At 40.4% G+C, this 22,979-nt stretch overlaps 1 protein-coding gene across 2 annotated transcripts in view; it reads left to right on the forward strand.

The window, feature by feature from the left end:
* Window positions 1-22,979, forward strand: part of PTPN14 (protein tyrosine phosphatase non-receptor type 14) — a 176,354-nt gene that overhangs the window by 66,847 nt on the left and 86,528 nt on the right. For both annotated transcript variants that reach the window (XM_087439116.1, XM_004424908.3), the window contains exon 3: window positions 9,797-9,966. In XM_087439116.1, the coding sequence (XP_087295242.1) occupies window positions 9,797-9,966 (170 nt within the window). The remainder of the gene's footprint in view (window positions 1-9,796; window positions 9,967-22,979) is intronic.

Below are 22,979 nucleotides of genomic sequence, written 5' to 3' on the forward strand. Positions count from 1 at the left end.
CATCAGTTTTGTCACCTATAAAATGGGAATAATGATAGTCGCCTTACTTGCCTTATAGGGCTGTTGTAAACATTAAAAGAGATACAGTATGGAAAATGCATAGTGCTGTGTCTGATAGTTTATAATTGTTCCAGTTTGAGAGTCTTAAAAACACTTTTTCATTAAAGAAAATCTTGAGCAACTGCAGTGCACCGGGCATTGTTTTAGGACTTGATGAAACTAAGATAAATAAGATGCAGTTTTCAAGATATTTTCAAGATCTATGATCTATCTATTTCAAGATATTTTCAAGATGTATGTTTTCAAGATATGCACAGAAGGGGGGGGAATCCAGCGTTAGATAAGCAGTTCAGATTGAATGTGGTCCATGCTAAAATGCAATGCAGGGCAGGCCTGACAGGCAGTGGCTCTCCTTGGAGCACAGTCTGCCCTGCTGAACACCGCAGCCCTGGCATGGGGAGAGGAAGCCTCAATGAAAGATGAACAGGGCCCTATGAACGAGGACTTGAAAGATACGCAGGAGTTCAGCAGATACAAAAGAAGGGAAGGTCATCCTGGGCCTGGGGAAGTGGATTTTTGAAGATCCTAGGATGGGAAAGAGCAGACCCCGTTCTTAGGGGCTGAGAAGGCTTCTCTGTGAATCACCAGGTAGAGCTAAGAGTGGAAGGTGCAAGGTGAGGCGTGTCAGGGGATGTGTATGGTAATAATTACTCTCAGCAAACTATTGTTTTTCTCAGTGAGAGGGCAAAGGTCAACCCCGGATTATCCCACCACTGTGTGGTTGCAAAGGATAAAGTGTTGACGTCCAGATTCTACTGTCAAGTGTGTGTTGCAGGGTGGCTGATCTTCTAATGCTGAGGCGGGGTTTGCGTTTAATGCTGGCTTCATTTTGACATACCCTAAATGGGTATTGCCACATTAGAGCAATTCACTTTCTTTTTAAAGATTTTATTTATTTTATTTTTTCCCCCCAAAGCCCCAGTAGATAGCTGTATGTCATAGCTGCACATCCTTCTAGTTGCTATATGTGGGACTCGGCCTCAGGATGGAGGGAGAAGTGGTGCCTCGATGCGCACCCGGGATCCGAACCCGGGCCACCAGCATTGCAGCGCGCGCACTTAACCACCAAGCCACAGGGCCGGCCCCACTTTCTTTTTAAATTTTATTCTTTTGTTCTGTGACAGATGACATGGAAGGTATGGCCTTCTGTGAAACAATCCTGCAACAACTTTTGAACCAAAGGATGAGATAGAGCAATTATCTACCTTGTTCTTCATTTGCACAATCACACCTCCAGGAGGAATGCCTTCTCCACCCAGAAGCAGAAGTAGGAGGGGTGAACACGGGGTCTGCTCTACTCTCTTGACTTTGTATTTGAGTCATTTTCCAAATAGACCTGATGGTGCTTTAGAGAAAAAAGTGAAAATCCATCTAAAATATAACAAAATGTTCAGTCTTATGGAGGCTTGAAAACCCAGAAGATTATGGTGGATATTCGGCTGTGCCATTAGAAGTGTTCTGAAGTTTTGTTGTATCTCACACTTTATAATGGCTTTATATTAGAAAAAAATGTATGGTAGACTGAAGAAAAAGATTTTTGATTTAATTTTTGATCTACATTAATTATAATTTGTGTTTTGCCACTTAATTTTATAACTTAAAAATAGATTTTATTTTTTTTAGGGCAGTTTTAGGTTTAGGGCAAAATTGAGTGGAAAGTACAGAGAGTTCCCATATAACCCCTACCCCCCACCCCACATCAACATCCCGCACTAGAGTGGAATTTTTGTTATCCATGAACCTACCGTTGACACATCATTATGACCCAAAGTCCATAGTTTACATTAGGGTTCACTCTTGCTGTTGTACACTGTGTAGGTTTTGACAAATATGTAATGACACATATCTATATGGGGACTTTTTGTGGGTCAAATCTGGTTTTGAATGCACTGATGTGCTGCCATTTCAAATGGCATCCAGAGGGCCCAGGCCTGGTTCATGTGGTCGGTAAACACAAGCCCTGGAATGCTGAATATGATAGGGTCCCTGCTCCCAGAAACTCTAGAGTTTAGAGAATAGGACAAACAAGAAACAAAGCAAAGGGAACAGCCCGTGCTGCGGTACAGAAACAGGAAAGAACATGAAATTTTCAGGGAAGGGCAGAGTTCAGTTTGCGCTGATGTGTTTGTGTGTGTGTAGGGGTCATGGCGGGGAAGGAGGAGCATGGAAAGGCAGGCGGGAGTCTGCTTTTGGGGGATTTGATGTATCTGGCGAGGGAGTTTTAACTAGATCCTCTAGAACGTTGTTTCTAAAATGTCACAAAAAATAATTAAAATGATCGCCACCTTTTAAAGTACCACATATTATGCTGAGCTCCTTCCATATGTCAACTAATTTAATTCTCATAACAAGTCTGTAAGATAGCTACTCTTGCTGTCCTCATTTTACAAATGGGGAGGTCACGGTGCAGGGTGACCAGCCTGCAGTCACTGGGCTGGCTCAAACCCAGGTAGGCTGACTGCACAGTTCTAATTCCCAGGGGTGTGTAATGAGAGAAGAGGGGCTGTGGCAAAATGCTTTGGGAAAAACTCTCATAAGGTCTATAGTTTTAAAAAAAAAAGGTGTTGAATTCAGTGTTTCACAGTTATTTTAGCCTTCTATTAAATACTCTTTGAATTGTTTGGGGAATAAAACACTGCCGGGAGATGGAAAGCCATCAAAGGATTTCAAGGCGGAGCATGACATGATCACCTTGTGTTTTAGGAAAAGAACCCAATAGCAGAAAGACTGGGGACTGGGGTGACAGGGGGAACAGAGATGCTAGTTAGGTTGACGTACCAGTAATCCCGGCAAGAGGAAAGAAAATGAACTCTTTAGGAAAAAAATTTTTTTAATTGTAAGTTCAGGAAAAAAAAATTAGGTATGAGTTTCTGGCTGAGAACTCTGTTAAGGAAGAGATTCAAGAGATATAGGAGTCTCAGAAAATTAAAATTCTGATAATATAGCATATTTGGAGCATTGGATTTCATCCTTTTCCTTTTCCCCAAATGAAATCGTAGGTGGAACTTCAAGGTATAAAATGGAGCTGTTCTGTTTGTGGAGGGGATGGATATCTAGAGCCTCATCTCCTTGTGCCCTTTCTACCCTCCAAAAGAGTTTGGAAATCACTGACCTAGATTAAAAGAGAAATAGTTCAAACAATGTGCCTTATGACTAATTCTCCTATTTTAAAAATAAATACATGGAGAAGAAGCAGAGTTTAGTGGCCAGAAATGTGAGCTTGGACCAAACTGCCTGAGTTTGAATCCTGGTTCTGCCACTTATTAGCTATGTAATCTTGGGTAGTTACTTAACTGTGCTGTACCTTGGTTTTCTCATCTGTAAATGGAGATGGTAATAGTAGCAACCTCCCTGAGTTGTTGGGAGGATTAAAAGAGTTAGTTTTTGCAAAATTGCCACAGTATCACAGTGCCTGGCGCATAGGAAGCATTCAGTATGGCAGTCTCCTCTCCAAGACACCACACAGACTATCTAGACTCTGCTACAGCGCTTCCAGAGACCACGCTCTCACCCTTTCTAAGTCTGCTTGTTCCATTTTTAGATGGCTTTAATTATTAGAAACAGTGATCTTACTTTGTGCCAAAATCTTTCAATTCCTTGAACAGTCATTATTAAGATTATGCTGTCCAATATGATAGCCACTGGCCACATGTGGTTATTGAGCAATTGAAGTGTAGCTAGTCTGAACTGAGATGTGCAGTTAGTGTAAAATAAACATCAAATTTTGAAGACCTACTATGAAATAAAGTTAAAATATTTCATTAATCATTTTATATTAGTTACATGTTGAAAACATAATATTTTGAATGTATCGTTTTAAATAAAATTTACTAAAATTAATTTCACTTCTTTGTACTTTTTTTTTGTTTGTGTGAGGAAGATTAGCCCTGAGCTAACATCCAATGCCAATCCTCCTCTTTTTTGCTGAGGAAGATTGGCCCTGGGCTAACATCTGTGCCCATCTTCCTCTAGTTTATATGGGGGGCCTCCACAGTGTGGCTTGATAAGCAGTGTGTCGGTACGCGCCCGGATCCGAACCTGCGAACCCTGGGCTGCCAAAGTGGAGTGTGCGCACTTAATTGCTACGCCACTGGGCCGGCCCCCACTTCTTTATACTTTTTAAGTGTAGCTACTAGAAAATTTAAAATTCATATGTGGCTTACATTGTATTTCTACTAGACAGTGCTGTTCTAAGAAAGGCAAAGAGGCCATGTTAATAGTAACAAGGAATATAAACAATTCCAATGAAATGTAAAAATGTACTAGAATTATTTACTTTAGGAATAATCTTGACTCTACTTTTAATTAAAAAATAATAAATGGAGGAAGGAGAAATAGTTTAACAAAGGTACTCGAGACACTCTTCATGGCTAAACCCTATTCCAGATAGAGAACTTGTTTTATTAGGAAATCCAGCATTCTTGAGAATGGTGAGTTCAATAACTCTTGGGCCTCTCCGAAGTCTAGACTTAGAGCCCTGGTTTTTAAAGGAGGCTAAAAACCGTAATCATTTCACAGAGTGAGTGATTATCCTCTAATTTATCCTGTTTTCTTTTGCAAAGTCATATTTTCATCTTTACTAAAAGCTGATTTATCCAAAGCTATCAGCTACAGTAGAAATGTCCCACATTTTGCTATTGTCATAATGACTAGAGTTTATAAAGATACAGAATCTTAATATGCATTTCCTATCATCAAAGAAAAGCTGACTTACATTAAGGATATTTCTATGGTTTGATTTTATGCTAGTCTTTTGGAAATTGGTAACGTATGTGTGATTATGGGAGGACTTGATTAAATGGAACTCCTCATTCCCTGGCCCTCTCAGATAATAGTGAAATTTGCTGTTTGTATTTTATAGTCTGCTTAACCATAGCCATATATGTTTGTGTTTGCAGAGCACTAAAATAATCAGCACTGATTAAGAATCCATTGCAGAGTAGACTGCTGGGGATATTTCTGGTCTTTGAATTTTCTATTTCTTTTTGTCTTTGTAAAGACTATAATGTGAAATCTTATTAGCTTAATGTCAATTCTGTCAGGTAAAATGGCACCAGTGTCTATTTGCTAGATATAGAGATTGTAGGTGAAATAATTTCCCGTCTTAACTGGTAAGTCTTCATTTTTTTGTATATTCTGAGTGAGTTGTGCAGCCTCAGAAGAGTGATTTTTCTCGGCTATGAGATTTGCTTCTTGGGTCTATGTTACTCTGCAATTTCTTTTCCTGTACTTTTATGAAGAGATTGGCCAGGAACATGAAGATGGTGCAGTTGTTAATTATAGATGTGTCAGTTATAGAAATCCCAGACCCACCCAGAGTAGAGGTTGATTGCACACAAGTTGTTTTTTTACAGTTATCCAACTGATGTACAGTGGTTTATTTTCCAAAGCCATTGGAATGGAATTGCATGAAGTGCTGTTTCAGAGTCTGCTTACAGTCATCTTTTGAAGTATTTTCCATGCTTCGATGAAAGTTTTAATGCTTGTGTGCAATTCCTGTGTATTTTACGTGGAGGCATACCAACTCTCTGTTTCTTAATTTACAACTGAAATACTGGGTATTACGGGCAACCTATTACAACTTAATGCAAGATATTTTAAACTCTTGCTTCTGGATGATTAGCTCTTCAGAATACTTGAGATAAGATCATGGATTTAATCCCTAGTAATTGCCAAGACTGCGTCTGTAACCCTTACAAATAGCATTAAAGCTGTGCCGTTGGTTACAAAAGTGGAAAAACAAAACCCTCAAAAAAATCTTTACCTATTAATAGCTAATGTGGGGGATACCACCATCTCTACAAATAAATGAACAAAAAAGTTAAAAACACCGGAAGCTATTTTTAAAGGCCTTTATTCACTAGAATCTTTTCATGATATCAAAAAAGGGATCTTACTTTGACAGTAATGTATTCACATACCAGTCTGCCACTGAAGAAAATAGCATATTTTTGAGTGCATGCATACATTTATTTCCTCTGTTAAAATACAAAACTCCAAACCAAATAAACCAGGAAGCTACTCATAGGAAAAGGACATGTTAGCATGGCTCTCCTCACATTGTTTCTTAGTAGTGCATTTTTAGTCATTGATTCAGAAATGTGGTTCCTCTCCCTGGGAACTGGGTCTCTGTCTTCTTTTCTCTTCATTGTAGTGAACTCATTGCAGAATTCACGCCACCAGAGCTATTTTCTAAAGAAAACTAGAGAAATAAAATGGGATTTATAGCTCACCCAGAGGTATTGTGAGGATTACATGGACCTGACTTATGTTTGGTGCTTCAGAGATAAACAAAACAAGACCTCAGACATTTACTCAGGCAATGTGGTAGGATCCTTTTGGTCATGGAGGAGGTGGTTTCTGTTTGGAATCATCCACCACATTCTCCTCAACCATGTGGCAGTGTTTAGCAGTGAAGCTCAGAGTCCAGAATTCAGCTGGAATTTAAATTGGCGAGTCAGTTATGAATAGGCCTGGTGTGATCTCACCTGGGCCTGATGGGGTTAATGCTCCCTTGGCCAATACACAGGAAGTTGATTGGTGCACATGTTAGTTTAAGTGAGAGGTTAGGTTCTGATTCCGTTTCCTGTGAAGCACTGTGTAGACATGGCAGAATAAACTTGTGCTGCATTGCAGACTTGAATAGAGCAGGGTATGAACTTTGAGACTGGGCCCTTCTCCTCTCCTGAACACTCCAGAGTAGGGATATACTAGAGGAAGAATGAGGGAGGTAGGGTGGGAAGGGAGAGGGTTCCTTTGGGCATACTTCACAAAACACTGTGGGGATGGGCATCTCGTAAATGGACTTTCCTTCTTACTAGATAACTGAATTCAGCACTTCTGAAATTAGGTTCTTCTGGCCCTGAGTAGGCAGAAACTGTCCTCCAGGTTACCTGCCTCCCCCAGTTCTACCCTGCACTGGAAACCCCACTTCTTGAGTAGTTATGTAATTATTTCATTGGCTAAATGCATAGCGAGTCACCCTGGAATACCCTCTGTCCTCTGGAAAAGGCTATATCGCAGCAACAAAACAGTCTTATACCGTGAATTAGGTTTTAGCATTAGAAGTGGTTTACCTTGTTATTTAGAGCTCTGTACTAGTAATTATGGCTCAAGACTGTTAACCTTACCATGATTTCTCTTGTACCTCATCATCCTCCTTTTCGTTGTATGCATGTGTGTGCCTGTATCTATGTGCATGCATATGTAGGTGTACTCCGTGGAATATTCTTTCTCAGGGTGGTTTTTAGGGGGAAGATCAGGTCTGGTTTAATGATTGAGTGGGCGAGAATGAGAAAAGGAAATTTAAAATACTAGCCTTCAAAGCATAGGAGCAGTAAAAATTAAAATTATTTTTTGCCAAATCAATTGTAGAATGTTTATGCAGTTACTCTGGACCCTTCATAATTTGAATGTTAGTAATTTGAGTGACTGTTATAATTTGGATGAAGTATGGACCACAAAATTATACCCCCAAATGTCAAGACTACTTTTAGTAAAAAATAATAAATCATACTTGGCCTATTAAGCAATTGCAAAGTTTGCCCTCCCTTTCTCCACCCATGCTTATAGAAGGACTCTTTTCCAACTAAAATAATTATTACATAGCAGGTTACTGTTTACATATATTACCTCATTTATTATATGCAAACTCACTCCTAGCCATCCAAAATACAGTGGAATACCCTTATACGGCACTGTGCTCCGTAAGGGAGCTCAGTATAATGCAGAAGTGCCTTGGACCCTTTTCAGACAGTTTATTAAGTACCCAGATTACCTCATTTTAAGGTTAGCCTGAACCTACATCATTGATGCCCTCAGGCAGCATCAGAGTGATGGTCCCGTGTCCCATAAACACCTATAATGAGACTAAAGACAATCTTGGGCGAGGCACTGCTTTGTGATTTTTCTTTTTTCTTATATCTTTTAGATTTTTTGTTATTTATAGGTCTTCCAGCTTTTACTCTTGCCCACTTTTTCTCATTTATTTCCAGATAACCTCGGTTTTCTGATTCTGTGGTTTATAGGGATGTCAGTCGTGTGGATGAGAAAGATTCTTGAGGCTTGCCTGCTTCCATTTACAGATGATGACGACGATGATAATAGTAGCAGCAGCATCAACAGAAAGCACCATTTATGAAGTAGTTACTTCACATGTGCCACATACACGGTCGACAGGCATTACCTCCTTTACACCCCTAACAGCCTGTGGGTGATAGCTGTGATCGTCATCCCCATTTTACAGATGAGAAAACTCTGAGACCCTGGGAGCCTCAGTAACTTGTTCGAAGTTACTGAGACAGTGAGTGCAAAAGCTGGGAGATGAACTGACTTCAAAGCCTGTTTTCTTTCTATTCAGCTGCATTTCATTTCCTCTACATCATCAGTCACATTGGAACAACCAGTGGACTCAGTGAAGCTGGGAAATGCACAATAGGGTCAGAATTCACTCCAGCAAGTTTGTCTAAGTTGGTCAAAATGTAACCTTGGCTCTGTTTGTTGGCATTTTGTTGCTGGAGAAATGCGTAGGTTTCTGGTGTGAACTTGCCCTTTGGAACATCCTGGAGGAGAGCTGATCAAATGGTTGCTCCCATCTGAAAGTACACCCGTTTAAGAATATCCGTTAGAGTGTTTGGGTCTGTAGCTTTGTGTAGGCAAGGACATTTCTGGTTTTCTAGTAAAGTCAGAGTCAAAACTTGATTACAGATTTTGGTAGGGATTGATCTATGGTATCCGTGAGTGGGCAGCCAGCTAGAGTGGGAACATCAGCATGAAAATGCCTCTGGAAATTAAACATTGTAATGAAAACATTCTCTTGAAGGCAGATTTCCAGGTGTGCTGTAAACTGTTCTAGGCTATAATTGAAATATGAAAGAATGCTTCAAAAGCAGTGATCTGTTTTTTGGTGATTGTTGTGTTAATCCTGAAATCCTAGCATGAATTAATATAAAGACAGGATTGGATGCATAAAAGTACCTGTTTTAATCATTTAGCATGTTGTTCAAAACTAAACTGGTAGAAGCTTCGAGTCTGAGAGTGAACATCTCACTTTCATCTATCAAATCCCACCGTAATCTGCCAGGAACAGCCACCAGAGGCTCCTCTGGCAGCTGTGGAGGGGACATCCTTCCACTCTCAAAGCTTGATATGGGGGAGAGATTTGCTGCAATTCATGTATAATGAAGTGGGCGAGGCCAATGTTTTTTTAAAGTACTTCATTAAAGCTCAAAAAGAGTGAATCGATGTTCTGTTAAAATCTGGTACTATATGAAAATATTCTACAGTGTGGAAGCTTTCAGTTGGCAGAAGGTTTTGTCTTAGGAGTTGAGTAATAAGTTGCTTTGCAGCAGGTGTAAGAACTGTGTTTGCCTGTGCCAACATGCGCCATGTGAGATCACGGGGCATTCAGGAGGCACAGGAAAGTCAGCCTTGAGATCTTAGAAGTCAGTGCTGTGCCCACCCTGCACCGTCCTCCTTACCTGACATAGGTGCATCAGTGCCCACGTGTACCAATGGCAGCAATGGGTGTGAATATTGCACCTGGATACTCAGTGTAGATTACAGTATTGTGTACATGTGGTTTCCTTCAATTTTTCCCAAAGTTAGAAAGTAAAAGCTGGATCCTTTTTGGGCTGGGGAACCAAAGGTGACATAAGGTGCTGGAGTCTTGTTGCCTATGTGGTCTCAGGATGTCCCTTGTAAGCATGAACTGATGCTGTTTTACCTTTTGATCTAGACGCACTACTTTGGCCTTTGGTTTCTCAGCAAGAGCCAGCAAGCACGATGGGTGGAGCTGGAGAAACCTCTGAAGAAACATCTGGACAAATTCGCTAATGAGCCGCTGCTCTTCTTTGGAGTCATGTTCTATGTGCCAAATGTGTCATGGCTTCAGCAAGAGGCCACGAGGTAGGTGCATTTTTTCCCCGTGTTCCAAAGGAGGGTGTGGATTAACTGTGAGGCTTCAGATGAAGTAGATGAGCTGGTTGATTGAGGGATGTGTATGTGTGTGAGTGTGTGGAGTCGGGGAGAGGGTGGGGTGGTGGGGGATTGTGTTTACCAGTTGCTTTGCAACTTAAGAATTTTTGTTTGAATCCATATAGCTAACCCTAGTGGTTCCCTATAATGCTGGTAAGGTAGCAGTGATCCTGAGTCAGGCAGAATTTTGTGGCTAGTAGCATAGAAGTATTAGTGGGAGACTGTGAGTCAAATAGATATACTAGAATTTAATAAAAACTTAACCACTTGATACTGTTTGGTCCACTCCTTCCCTCAATGTCCCCAAAACAAAATGTAACATCAGACTTTGGATTTGAGGCTTGAGAAGGTAACTGAAGAAGGGAGTAGGGTTGATGAAAATGTTGGAAGGGCATGAGTTTTGATTGTCCTAGGTTAAGTAAGAAGAGACAGGAAGCCAACAGGAGAGAGAAGACCTGGGGATTGGTCCCATCCTTCTGCTCAGTGGCTGCTTTACCTGGCGTAAACACCTGCATCTTTGAAATGATATTTCCCCCTCATCTGTCAAGTGAGGGATTTGCATAAGGTTCCTAAAGTTCTGATAGTCTGTGATTCTGTGAATAAAACAAGTGCATTTTTGCTGCTATTAGTAAAGTTCACTTATTGGTAAGAGTTTTCCATTAAAATATGCAGGGAGGGAGGGCCGGCCTGGTGGTGTAGTGGTTAAGTTCGCTTGCTCTGCTTTGGCGGCCCGGGGATCGCGGATTCAGATCCCGCGCGTGGACCTACACATCGCTCATCAAGCCTTGCTGTGGCAGTGTCCTACATACAAAATAGAGGAAGATTGGCACAGGTGTTAGCTCAGGACCAATCTTCCTCACCAAAAAAAAAAAAAAAATGCAGAGGAATGTCTCCTCATCAAATGGTTATTTCCAGTAATAAAGGGAATTATGTAAACCCTCTACTTTTTGCCTTTTCCTCGGATCATGGCATTCAGAGTGCTTGGGAAGCAATGCCAGTGATGCACTGAGAGAGAGAAGAAGGAATGTATTCTACTTGATTATTGCCATGTGTAGTTTCTTAGATTTTAAATTTCTGAAATAAGGATGCATTTGAAATTTTTATATACATTTTAAGATGATAGTTTCCTTCTTTTTTCTTTTTTTTAAATCAAAAACTGTTGTTAAATAGGTGATATTTCTCTAAAGAGAGTCCATGAAATAGGCCACAGTCTGACCCAGGAAACCTTTGTTCAGTCTCTCAGGTGTTGTTCATTCGAAGCACTTGGTTACATACCATCGTGTATTGTTTTTAAGTTATTTCACTTATCTAAGTTATTTCTGTACAAGAAATTAACTCCTCAAAATGGGACAATTTCCACTGGCTTTTGAATCTTCGTTGAGTACTTGACACAGTGTTAGGAATACAGCACTAGGTTAATAAGTACTTGCTGATTTGCGGCTCTTGGACCATTAAATGCAAGGCAGTGAGTAACAAGAATGAAACATGGACTATAAATTAATGCATACTGGAAAAAGTTCAGGCTGTAAGGACAAGTGGAGTGTTGTTGCTCTAGACAGACTTGTTCTGTAAGGTCTGTTGTTGAGGAGGAGCAGTTGAAATGGTGAGGGACTCAGAAAATGTGCTTTATGAAGTTAAGGAGAAAAGGTTGTTTAAGCTTAGAAAAATGAAGTCTTGCAAGGGTGCAGTAGCTGCCTTTGGATATTTGAGGACTCTTGTGGGGAGGGAATTCTCTGTCAGCTCTGGAGCACAAAATTAGGGCCAATAGTCAGTGAAGCTCAAAGAGTTGAAAGACTTTGGTTGTTTGGCTCAACATAAGAACATAGTTTCTAATAATTAAACCCATAAAAATGTGGAACAAGCACTCTTATAAAAAGACAAGAGCCCCTGTCTCTGAAAGTACTGTAGCACAGAGTGGATAGCTGGTGTGGTGTCTTGTAGAGGAGACCGCCATATTGGGTAGGATGTTGCAATAGATCAGTGGTTCTCCAACAGACCAGGCCTTGCTATATCATAACTACCTGGAGCGTTTATTATAAATATGGATTCTAGGGCTGTACCAGAAGTCTGAATTGGAATGTCTAGGGCTGGGGATCAGGAGGATGTATTGTGTAAAATAAACAATATTCCTCAGGTGGTTCTGATGTTCATCCCGACTTGAGAATCAATAAATTCGTTAACCTCTAAAGCTCTTTACAGTTTTAGATTTTCCATGTAAGTAAACTTAATGCTACATTATTTGTCAATATTTGCATTCATAAGCTGAAGCAAGAAGTGTTTAAATCTCAAAAATTGAGGTTTAGAGTGAGAATTTTTGGCAGTGGTGGTTATTGAGGCTGGAGATTAGGAAGGACTTTTTTCCTTTTTCTTTAGAATTTCTTTTTGCTCACTTAGCTTGGTTCATTTAAGATGAAGTTTGATAAGGAGGGAAAGAAGTGTTTTCAAACACAGGATTTTGAAGCAAACTCTGTTACTGTCATTTGATCAGAAAAACTAACGAAGAAAATAATTGAAAACTTTGAAAGACATTTTTAGATCTAAACATTGGAACTAAACTATGTAGATTTCAGGTATAACCTTCTCTATGTAGCAAAACATGTTTAAGGTTAGGAGCTGGGTTCGCATGAGGAGTTGTGTGTGGGTTTTTAAAAAATTTTTTTTCAGCATTGCAGGGATTTTTGTTGCTCCAAGGGGCCCTAAAACTGGAGTGTGCCAAGGGGTGTCAGAGCAGGTCAGAGACTTAAGCTGAGGAGATATTGAAATAAAGAAAAAAGTGTTGTAAATAAAGAAAGGAAAATTGATAGAGGGAGAAAGATAAGGAAAAGGGAATAACATGCTTGAGAAGATTGAGGGCTGCCACCAGCAACCCAGGTATGCTTCATGAGACCGACAGCGGGTTGTAGGCATATGGACTAGAGTATAAAGGAGACCTGGTTTGGACAGAATAACATTTGTAAATGCTCAAGGTCTCTGGGTTTGGTGTTAGAGACGAATGGATGAGCCAAACTCAAGGTGAAGAATGCTCCTAATAGCCATTAGGAGCCTTTGGGAATCTGAGCCTTCTTGGGAGGTTTTAGAAGCATCTGGGGTTCAAACTGAATATTGAAACTGTCTTCCAGGCAGAACAGCCAAGGAGAAGCAGTGGTGGTGGGGCAGGATTCCGAGGAATGTTTCACAGAAGGCCCCAACAACAGTCATTAGGAGTGGGTTAGTGACTAACTCTCCAGTCATCTGCTGTTATCAGAGTTAACAAGCCTCTCAGGTGGAGATGGGCTGTGGCATCTCTGAGAGCACCTGGGATTTGCAGTGTCTGACACAGAACAGTTAGTCTTTGTGATGCCCCGAAGAGTAAGATATTTGCATAGATTAGAAATAGAAATCTGTCTTTCATTGTGGGCAACCCCTTGGAGGAGGCAACCATGCAACCATCTGTGCTGAAAAAATAAGCCTTTGTCTGGAGCCAACCAAACTTGTTTTCACCCAACACATGTTTGCGATGGTTTGGATACTTCTGAGAGTAAAACAGGTTCTATAGCATTAGTTGGGACTAGCCATTTCTTCTCTCTGAATAAGGACAAAGAGTTTAGAATTAATACTCCGTGTTTTTTTTTGGCATGTGTGTGAATCTACATATATCAAGACACAAAGGGGTGAAAGGAAGATATATTTAAAAGGCATGTTTTTCATTTCTTGTCCCCAGACAATCCCACCCTTGAAAACTTGCAGGTTAATAGAGCGTTCAGAACAACACAACAAAAATTTGAGAGTGATGTCGATTGCAAACTAACATGGTGATTGACTTTATTAAAATTATCAAGTCTAGATTTTTTAAATTAGAAAATTGAGAAGCTCTGCTTTTTTGACATTAATTTTAATATACTCTGTCTTATATACTGTGTCATAACATACTCTGTCTTATCTTGTCTCCTGGATGTGACTTTTAAAGAACAAATCTCTTGATAAGTAAGAGAAATCTGCCAAGATACTATGTTGGAGTTGGAGAAGAAATGGACAATTCAGGCCCTACATTTTGGTGATAACTGAATGAGAAGACAAAAGCTATCAAAAGAATACGCACAGGAGTATACATAAAAAGAAAAAAAAATCTCTTGACACTCTTAACAGAAGTGTGAAAAAACTGGTGAAAAGGACACCCTAGTAGACAGATGGAGGATGAGTCATGAAACCGTAGGAATTAAAGAGATTAAGAAGAGAGTTTGTTAACCCCACTCCAAACTGTAAGATATATTACCTTGGGGCTTTAAAAATGTTAGTTTTCTCCCTTTGGTTAAAATGACTCAAGGGATGGGACCACCATAATTTTTTCCGTTTTGCTTTGCTTCTCATATTCCTTTTTGCCAGCTTTTGTGTTCAGCAAAGGGAGTCTTTGCTTGAAGTTCATCTCCTCCCATTATGTTCTCCTCCTGACTCAAAGGAAAGATTTTTGTAATGTGTTTTAATGATTTGCATAGCAACAGGCTCATTATCAACACATGGTTTTCAGATTTTTCTGGACATAGAAAGAAAAAAGATGGTTTGTGAGAGGCGGAGAAATTCTTAGTCAAACAGAAGGATACTTAATAATAGCAAGGGGAAGCCAGAAAACTGCTGGCTGGGATCACTGCTTTTACTTTAGGTCTGGGGTTTTTCCAAGTCTTTCTCCAGTGAGGAAGTCCCTCTTTAGTTTTTTCAATACTAAGGAGAAAACTTTTAAAAGCAAAAATAATTTTTGAAGAGTGAATTTAGGCTTCAAACTTTAAGTTGCTGACTGCATGCACGGTTTCTAAAATTTTTAATTCTGGGACATTTTTCTTCTTACCAAAACATGTTTGTCTTTGCATTACTCACTGTTGAATGGTATGTTTGCACAGTGCAAAGGAGCTTCTAATTGCCCTAATGAGGTCAGATAACCTTTCCTTTTTTTCCAGGACATGTGTGTAGCCTGCTGTTCAGATGGGGCTGTTCGCCCTCCTAGCGGGGAGCACTGTGTAGTATGGAAGCAAAGCAGTGGACCCACTGCTGTAGCCAGCACAGTCAGTCTACTCGCCAAGGACAGTCTTAGCACACTGTGGCACATCTGGTGGAAACTCCAGGTCTGTGGGACCTGTTCCAAGCTCCCTCCGTCTAGTGGGGGCTGTGTCTGTGTTTTCTGTGCTTCTCAGCCTCTGTGGGTCTCTCTGTACGTCTCCCAACTTCTCTAAAGTACTGGACTACGCGTCGCTGTATTCTAGTCTGCTAGGTAAAACTGCCTAGCAGCTATTACCAGAAGGATTTAAAAGATACTTAATCTCTGTATGAGCTTGTATGGGGCATTCTTCAATTGTTAAATGCAGTTCCTGTCTGGGAAGAACTTACTGGACAAGGTGTCATTTAACTGGGAATAAATGCCCACATTGAAAACTGCACTGTTTATGTACATAAAGTGGATAAGTGCATCTTTTGTGTGATGATGAGTGACAAGGGAGTTAGGTTATTACATTTTTAGACTGTGTGGGGGCGCTTTTCTTCCACTTACATATTTGGGCCTATGGCATATCCATGGCAAAGCCAGATTAGGTGGAGCCGTATATCCTCATAAAGGCCAAAATGGTGTTTTGATTTTTTTTTTAAACTGGGTTTCAGGAAGTAGTTCCAATGACCTTAGGAAAGCTTTCTTCACCTTTCCTTTCTTGTAAATACTGACACTTTCCCCTTCTCCCCTCTTAGACTCTCGCAGTCTGCCTTGAGTGCTATTGTAAACAAGTCAGTGTTCAACCAGTGTTTAAAGTGTCTCTTTTAAAAGCTCTAATTATGGTAATGTTTCCATTTCCTTTTACAACACCATTTATTTTGTTCCTCCGGTTCTTTGAGTTCTTTTATTATTTTGAAATGTCATTTTAATGGCTATTTCAAGTTTCCCTGTGGGCTGGGAAATAGGGACTCCCTTCAAGTCAGACTTAAGATTCAGCATGAATTCCCTGTGGATAATATAATTTGCTGAGAATGGCAAATCCTCCTCCTGGCCAGCTCCAGCTAGTGAATGGGAACTTGTTCTCTCTCTGTTGCTGACTGTGAACCGCGTTGTTTCTGCCAGATATTTTAGATATTTTAGGATGCTGTTGGTACTGAGATTTAATCTCAAACATTATTCTGTGTGGTTAATGTATTGTATGAGATGAGAGAAGAAGATGGCTGTCTAGAACACACAGCAATCTTAAAGGGAAGAAGAACTGCTTTCCTAAAAGGAGATTAGTTGAGGGCCGGCCCTGTGGCTTGGTGGTTAAGTGCGCGCGCTGCGATGCTGGTGGCCCGGGTTCGGATCCCAGGTGCGCATCGAGGCACCACTTCTCCGTTCATCCTGAGGCCGAGTCCCACATACAGCAACTAGAAGAATGTGCAGCTACGACACACAACTATCCACTGGGGCTTTGGGGGGAAAATAAAATCTTTAAAAAAAAAAAGGAGATTAGTTGATGAAAATGTTCGTTGTCATTTGCATTGTTTTTCATTTCAACATTGATAAGCATCTATTCCATGTTAGGCATTTTGCTAGTCAGTGGGAGTATAAGAATGAACAGATCCCAACACTCTCGTCCCTCCCGCAAAGAGCTGTATCTCCAAGCAGCCTTTATTTCATTTCCATGTATTTGTTTTATTGGAGATTTGAGTTTGTTCTTAAGGCTTGCATTGCTGACCCTATTTATTTCCTGGAGAAGGCTTTCTCACTGTTTTGGTGAAACCCAGAGAGCCTGGCAAGTGTCTTGCAGGACCCAGGCCAGCTTCACGGGCCTGCGACCTCTGCTGTTAGTTGCACAGGGCTCCGTGCTCGTGCCCTGTGCTTGGTTTAATGCTCTGCTGTTGCCGTCTTGAAATTCTTAATACTTTTTGAACAACAGACCCTGCATTTTCATTTTCACTAGACTCTGCAAATGATGTAGCCAGTCCTGCCCAGAACAGCCTCCTACTTCCATCTGTGTTCATTCACCTCTGCTTGTTTTGTTGTTACCTTATGATTTGCTCTTAGCTATGGGTGGATCTGAGTCTGCTGTTGTGGGTGTGATCAAAGAGAAAAAGCGAATTAAAAAAAACCTGCGGGGGAACAAAAATAAAATTTTCACTATCTATGCAAACGTGAAAATAGAAAGGTGGATCTAGTGACCATTTCTGGTCGTGGACCTGAATCACTGGAAAATCCTGTGGAGTCGGGGGAGCTGTTATAAAACCATTTTAATGTCCTTTCGGGAAGCTGATTGATTAGTTTATCTCAATCCTTAACTAGGATTTTCTTGTGTTTTACTGGGAAGAAGATGACTCTGCAAAGATTATATTTTCTTAATTAAATCAAGAGTACACCTCAGTGTCTCCTTCATTGTCCAAGTCTTCCATATTCGTGGAGCTGCTGCTTCTCTACCACCCCGTCCCCCGAAAAAGATATATACTTTGTAAGATGTGCAGGGAGGTAGTTAGCGATTTAGGCAACCCATTGCCACTAGAACAGTGAAGTAGAGACAAATAAAATGAAGTTAACCTTTTTATTGATTGATTGATTGGTTGATTGTGTGAGGAAGATCAGCCCTGAGCTCACATCCATGCTAATCCTCCTCTTTTTGCTGCGGAAGACCGGCTCTGAGCTAACATCTATTGCCAATCCTCCTCCTTTTTTTTCCCCCAAAGCCCCAGTAGATAGTTGTATGTCGTAGTTGCACATCCTTCTAGTTGCTGTATGTGGGACGCGGCCTCAGCATGGCCGGAGAAGCGGTGTGTCGGTGCGTGCCCGGGATCCGAACCCGGGCCGCCGGTAGCGGAGCACACGCACTTAACTGGTAAGCCACGGGGCCGGCCCCTGAAGTTAAACGTAATCTGGGTGTTTCTTTGATATTCTTTTCCTTTAGGGGACAGAAAACAAATAGTAAAATAAATCAGTATTCTTTAGTAATATCATTTGACATTATTATTCATTGTAGTTGTCCTATAATGAATGGAAAAATCTAAATTTCAAAAGGAAATAAATCAGAAGCATAATGATATTTCAAAAGGAGCTTTCATATAATATTAGGGTTCTTGAATGCATCTGATATTTGATTTTCACCCTTTATAAAGTAAGACATACTTATACATGTTTTAACCATTAGGAAGGAAAAGTTTCCAAAAAATAGGTAAAGTAGTATACTTCAGAAAAACCTTTGCATTTAAAGTGTTAAAATTAGCTCATTTGTAATCATATGGTTAATGTGTTTACTAGTATTTGATGATCTATTCTGAACTTCTGAAAAGCAGACAAAAATCATGTTTCTGTTGAGCTGTTTTGAAAATAACTAAATTTTTTAAGCAAGAGTAATAATTTTATTCTTTGTGTGTTCCTTGATTTTCAAAGATACATTCATTCGTTTGTTCATTCACTCATTCATTGATTCCAAATGGTTCTTTATCCGAGTTACATTGCAGAAGACTGAGAAAGATTCAGTATTTGACCCATGAAATAATAAAGATTTGTAATAGAGCATGGATTAAAATTTTAGAATATTCTCTTTTTTTCAAAAGTTGGGTAGAACATGATATTTCCACACAGCAGTGTTTACCTTCAGCTGAGGGGTGGAGAGGGGAAAAACAAACAGAAGCTATGGGTAGAGGTGTTTTGTCATGTCAAAGCATGCCAACTATGCTTTATGAATTTTTTAAAGACATCCACTTCCTTATAAAGGATTCCTAGGATTTGTAGGAGTATTATTATAATGGGTGGGATTGGGGATGGTGTGTTAATTTCAATAATGAATTTAAAACATCTTGGAGGGAGGGGGGAGGCACAAGGAGTAGATGTTCTAGAATCCTTCACTCTAACTTTTCCCCAGAATCTCAGGGCTGGGATCTTGAGTTAGGGCACGGGAGGGGGGAGGAGAGACGTGACCGATGTGCTGTATTCACACCTTAAAGAGGCCCACAGTGCCTGAGCAGCTGCAGGATCTAGAAAGCACAGACCTAATACAAGACCTCTAAACCTCCCCAGCCTGAGGATACACTCACGTGCGGCATAGTGACGGGATACATTCTGAGAAATGCGTCGTTGGGCACTCTCGTCATTGTGCACACATCACAGAGTGTACTTACGCAAACCTAGATAGTATGCCCTCCTACACACCTACGCTATGTGGTACCAGTCTTATGGGACCATCGTTGTATATGCAGTCCGTTGTTGACCAAAACGTTGTTATGCAGCACATGACTGTTATAATTCTTTGAGGTTCTGTGGAAGAATGTGGTTTGCATTCTGTCACCTAATAAAGCAGTAATGATGGTGGGAGCATTTATGTGCGAGGTGCTGCATTAAGTATCTTAAGTGATTATCTTTTTCAGCCCTCACTAGAACCCTGTGAAGTGGGCACAATTATTATTCTCTGAAGAAGGATTGTGTGTTTTTTTCTAATAGAAGTTTTATTATCAACAAGTGGAAATTTCATCTGTCAAATAAATTGCATCTTTTACATTACTTTTCCAGAGGAATACATCTGTCCACATGTCCCCCTACTCCTCAGCTTTACCAGAGTAACGGGGTTTAGTTTCTACTGAAGTGTCAGCAAAGAAATCCAGGGGGCTGAAGTGCCTGTAAAGTCAGAGATTACATACTGGTACCATGAGGACTGATTCTGGTCTACAGGTGGGTTTTGTTTCACTTGGACCATTTTTTAAAGAATTGAATTTAGAGGCCTTACAGATAGGCATATGCTGTCTAGTTTGCCCCAGTTCCTCGACTCCCTACAGTGTTACCATCAGCAACGTTTACTCCTTCATGTGACCTGCCTGGCCCTGTAGGCATTGAAGTTGTGAATGCTGATACTGGCACTTTCGTATAACTTCAAATGCTTCTCAGTACTTGGGTCAACCCATACCTCCTCATTGGCCCAGTTGGATTTATGCCACTCAGCATCTAGCTGTCTTAACACTTCAGCCACCTGCAGGAGACTAGATGGTCCAATGGGATGTGGGAGTGCCATTTCCCTTATGTTCTCGTTTAAAAACTTTGTTTCTATGTAAAATCCCTCCAGGGTGCTAGATTACATGTCTGTGTACTTTCTCTTTTAGAGATGTGGCTTAAGTTTTTCAGGTTGCGTCTCTTTATTGCTTTCAATATCTGCCTCATCTCTGATTAGCGATACGAGCTTCCATCCATAAGAAAGGTACCAAATGTCCTGTAGGCCAAATAAACATCATCCACATCTTAAACAAACATAGCCTATTTGAGAAAGTAACAGTTTGCCATCTATTAAGACCGATTAAGCTTTACCAGAATCATAGTTTTATATCTAAACGTGAAACACCACAGATTACAGAGGCCAGTTGCTTTATTTTACAGATGAAGAAACTGAGAACCAGGGAAATAAAGGGAATTTGCCCTTGTCACACAGCTACTTAGTGACAGAAGCCTGGCTCTTCAGCCAGTACTGGAATGGTTTTAGGTGAACCAAGCATGCAGACCTGGGAGAGCCCAGGATAGGATTTATTCAAAGTTCCAAATGCCTTGCCCATCCTCCCCTCTCTTGCCCTGCAGCACCTAAGACACACTCTGGAACTGGAAGAGATGAGTTTGTCAAAGAGAAGAAAGTAGTTTAAACAGAAGAAACAAAGAAAAAAGCGCTTCTTTGAATGGAGTCGTTTAAAAAGTGAGCATTATGTAGAGATTGGAACTAAGATGGGTTTTATTTAACTTTTTTATCAGTGATCTGCAGCCCTGGGCACAGAGTGCAAGTGCCAGGATTTCAGATGACACTAAGCCCTTTAGAAGAGTGGAAAATTGAGACATGGGAAATAAACAGTAGAAAGGTGTCAGCAAGTGTCCAGTTACCAGGTGTGACTGTGAAATAGTGATACTGCTTTCTGGTGTAGTTTGTGAAAGGAGAGAAGGAGTGATCCCAGCGGGGACATGTTGCAACATGTTTCAGTTTACAACAGCCGAACTCGCTTTCAAGGTCAGCCCGTCAATCTTGTGCCTGCAGCTGGGGAGAGTGAGGAAACATTTCGCCAGCGTAAAAATGTTTCCTGCCAGCATAGAAATGTGTCACTGTTATTGAGAGCAAAGCCCAGCAAATTTTATGTGAGTTTAACTAAAATGCAAGTCAGATATGTGATGCTTTAATGGAAAATCATGGAGATGAAGCTATGTTAGAAACAAATGTTTTGAAGAAGGTAATCAGAAGATGTTTATGATGACAACTAAAGAGCAAAACCCTTAGATCTGAGGAAAACTCTAAAAGGTCAGTGTTTTGGATCCTTGAAATAAATGACCAACTGTGAGAAGATGGATACTGATGGAAAAATTTGAATGCAAGTTATTTGCCAGCCACACTGTGTTGTGTATTTTGAATGATTGATGGAATCAGCAAAGAACTGGTGTTGTCTAATCTTCAAGGAAAATAATAGCTGGGAATCAGATGTAGTTCAAAAACAAAACTTTGCTATAGTAGGAGCACAGACTTGAAGTCAGAAGACCTAGCTCTCAGGTATTTGTTTTGTAGGCAAGCTCTGTAAACTCCCCAAAATTCAGCTTCTGTGTTTACAGTCGATCAAGAGATGATACTAGCATAGCTATTGTGAAGATTAATTCAGAAAGCACCTATCAGTGTTTTCAGCACATAGTAGGTATTCAAATAATGTTTGTTTTTTAAATGAAAAACTATACTAGAAGGTAGCAAGAAATTGCTGCATTGGTCAGGGAGCTGTGCAGGTAGGTCTCAGTCACCTAGTAGAAGAAACAGTCCTGGCCTTACACTAACCAGAAGCATACAGGGAAGAGCATTCTGGGAAATGTAGTTCAATCTAGCCATGCTGAGACATTACATTGCCACCAAAGGCTTAGTACAAAATTGATGATTAGCCCAGCCCAAATCACTGTAAACCCTGTTTTAGTAGAAACTCTATTAAGTACAAATTTGGTACTGACTCATGCGTTCCATAAATCAAAATGACCCTCAAAAGACAAAGGATTTGATATCGTTGAAGATAACGTCAAATTTGTCCCTTTTTTTCTCAGCCGCTTCCCAAAGGTGGAGTTGCAAAAACTAATTTAAGCGAAAACTGTATTGTTATCATAAACATATATTTCCCAAGGAGGTTCCCCGTGCTTGCCCCAGTCCCCTACAAGGGAGCAGATCCAGTCCAGAGGGCCCAGGCCGGTCCTGCTTGCTGCGCTGAGGTTATCAGGCGAGTGCGAGGAAACCCCAAGGCAGGCCTGACCCTGCAGCTTCCCAGATGGTCAGAGCAGCTGTTCAGGGTCTTGAAGCCAGGTTGGCTGCAGCAGGAGGAGCCAGGCTGACCTGATGCTAATCTTGCAGTACTTGTAACTTGAAGAGGGTGTAATCTGGAGAAGATAAACAGATTCCAATTAAAGATTACTTAAAGAGATGATGGACTCTTGGTAAGTTATGATTATTAAAAAAAAAAACTAAAGTAAGAAATTGGGGGCCTGTTGCCTCTTTAAATGTGGTCCATGCATCAGAATTCCCTGTGGCATTCCTTAAACATGCAGTTTCTTGTTCTCCACTCCTGAATTCTTGAATCAAAATGTTTTCACTTAGTGCCACAGGTGTTTCTTAGAATTATTTAAGTTTGGCTAAATGGAACATAACCATATCCTGATGTTCTTTCAGCTATAGCCGGTGTTTTTTGTTAGTAAATCGATGTTAGAGACTCTCAGGCTAGATTTTGAGGAACTGGGAAGGAAGGAAAGAGTTGGAAAGGTTGGAACATCTAGTTTAGGCTGAGGAACTTAGAGGATAGATGACGTGGTCTTATTAAGTAGGATAACTCTGGGCATCTTCATGGAGGTCCTTGAATGAACAAAATGGAAACCCAAGTTTCTGCAAGAATTTTGGTCAATTTGTGTTTCTTCTATTTCAGAATATAACATTTTAGCTTTTTAGTTAGTTAGACTTCGATAATGCATAATAGGTTATGCATAATATATTGTGTGTTTC

The sequence above is a fragment of the Ceratotherium simum genome, chromosome 2 (assembly GCF_057802395.1).
Source record: "Ceratotherium simum simum isolate JZ-2026a chromosome 2, ASM5780239v1, whole genome shotgun sequence".
NCBI classification, from domain to species: domain Eukaryota; kingdom Metazoa; phylum Chordata; class Mammalia; order Perissodactyla; family Rhinocerotidae; genus Ceratotherium; species Ceratotherium simum.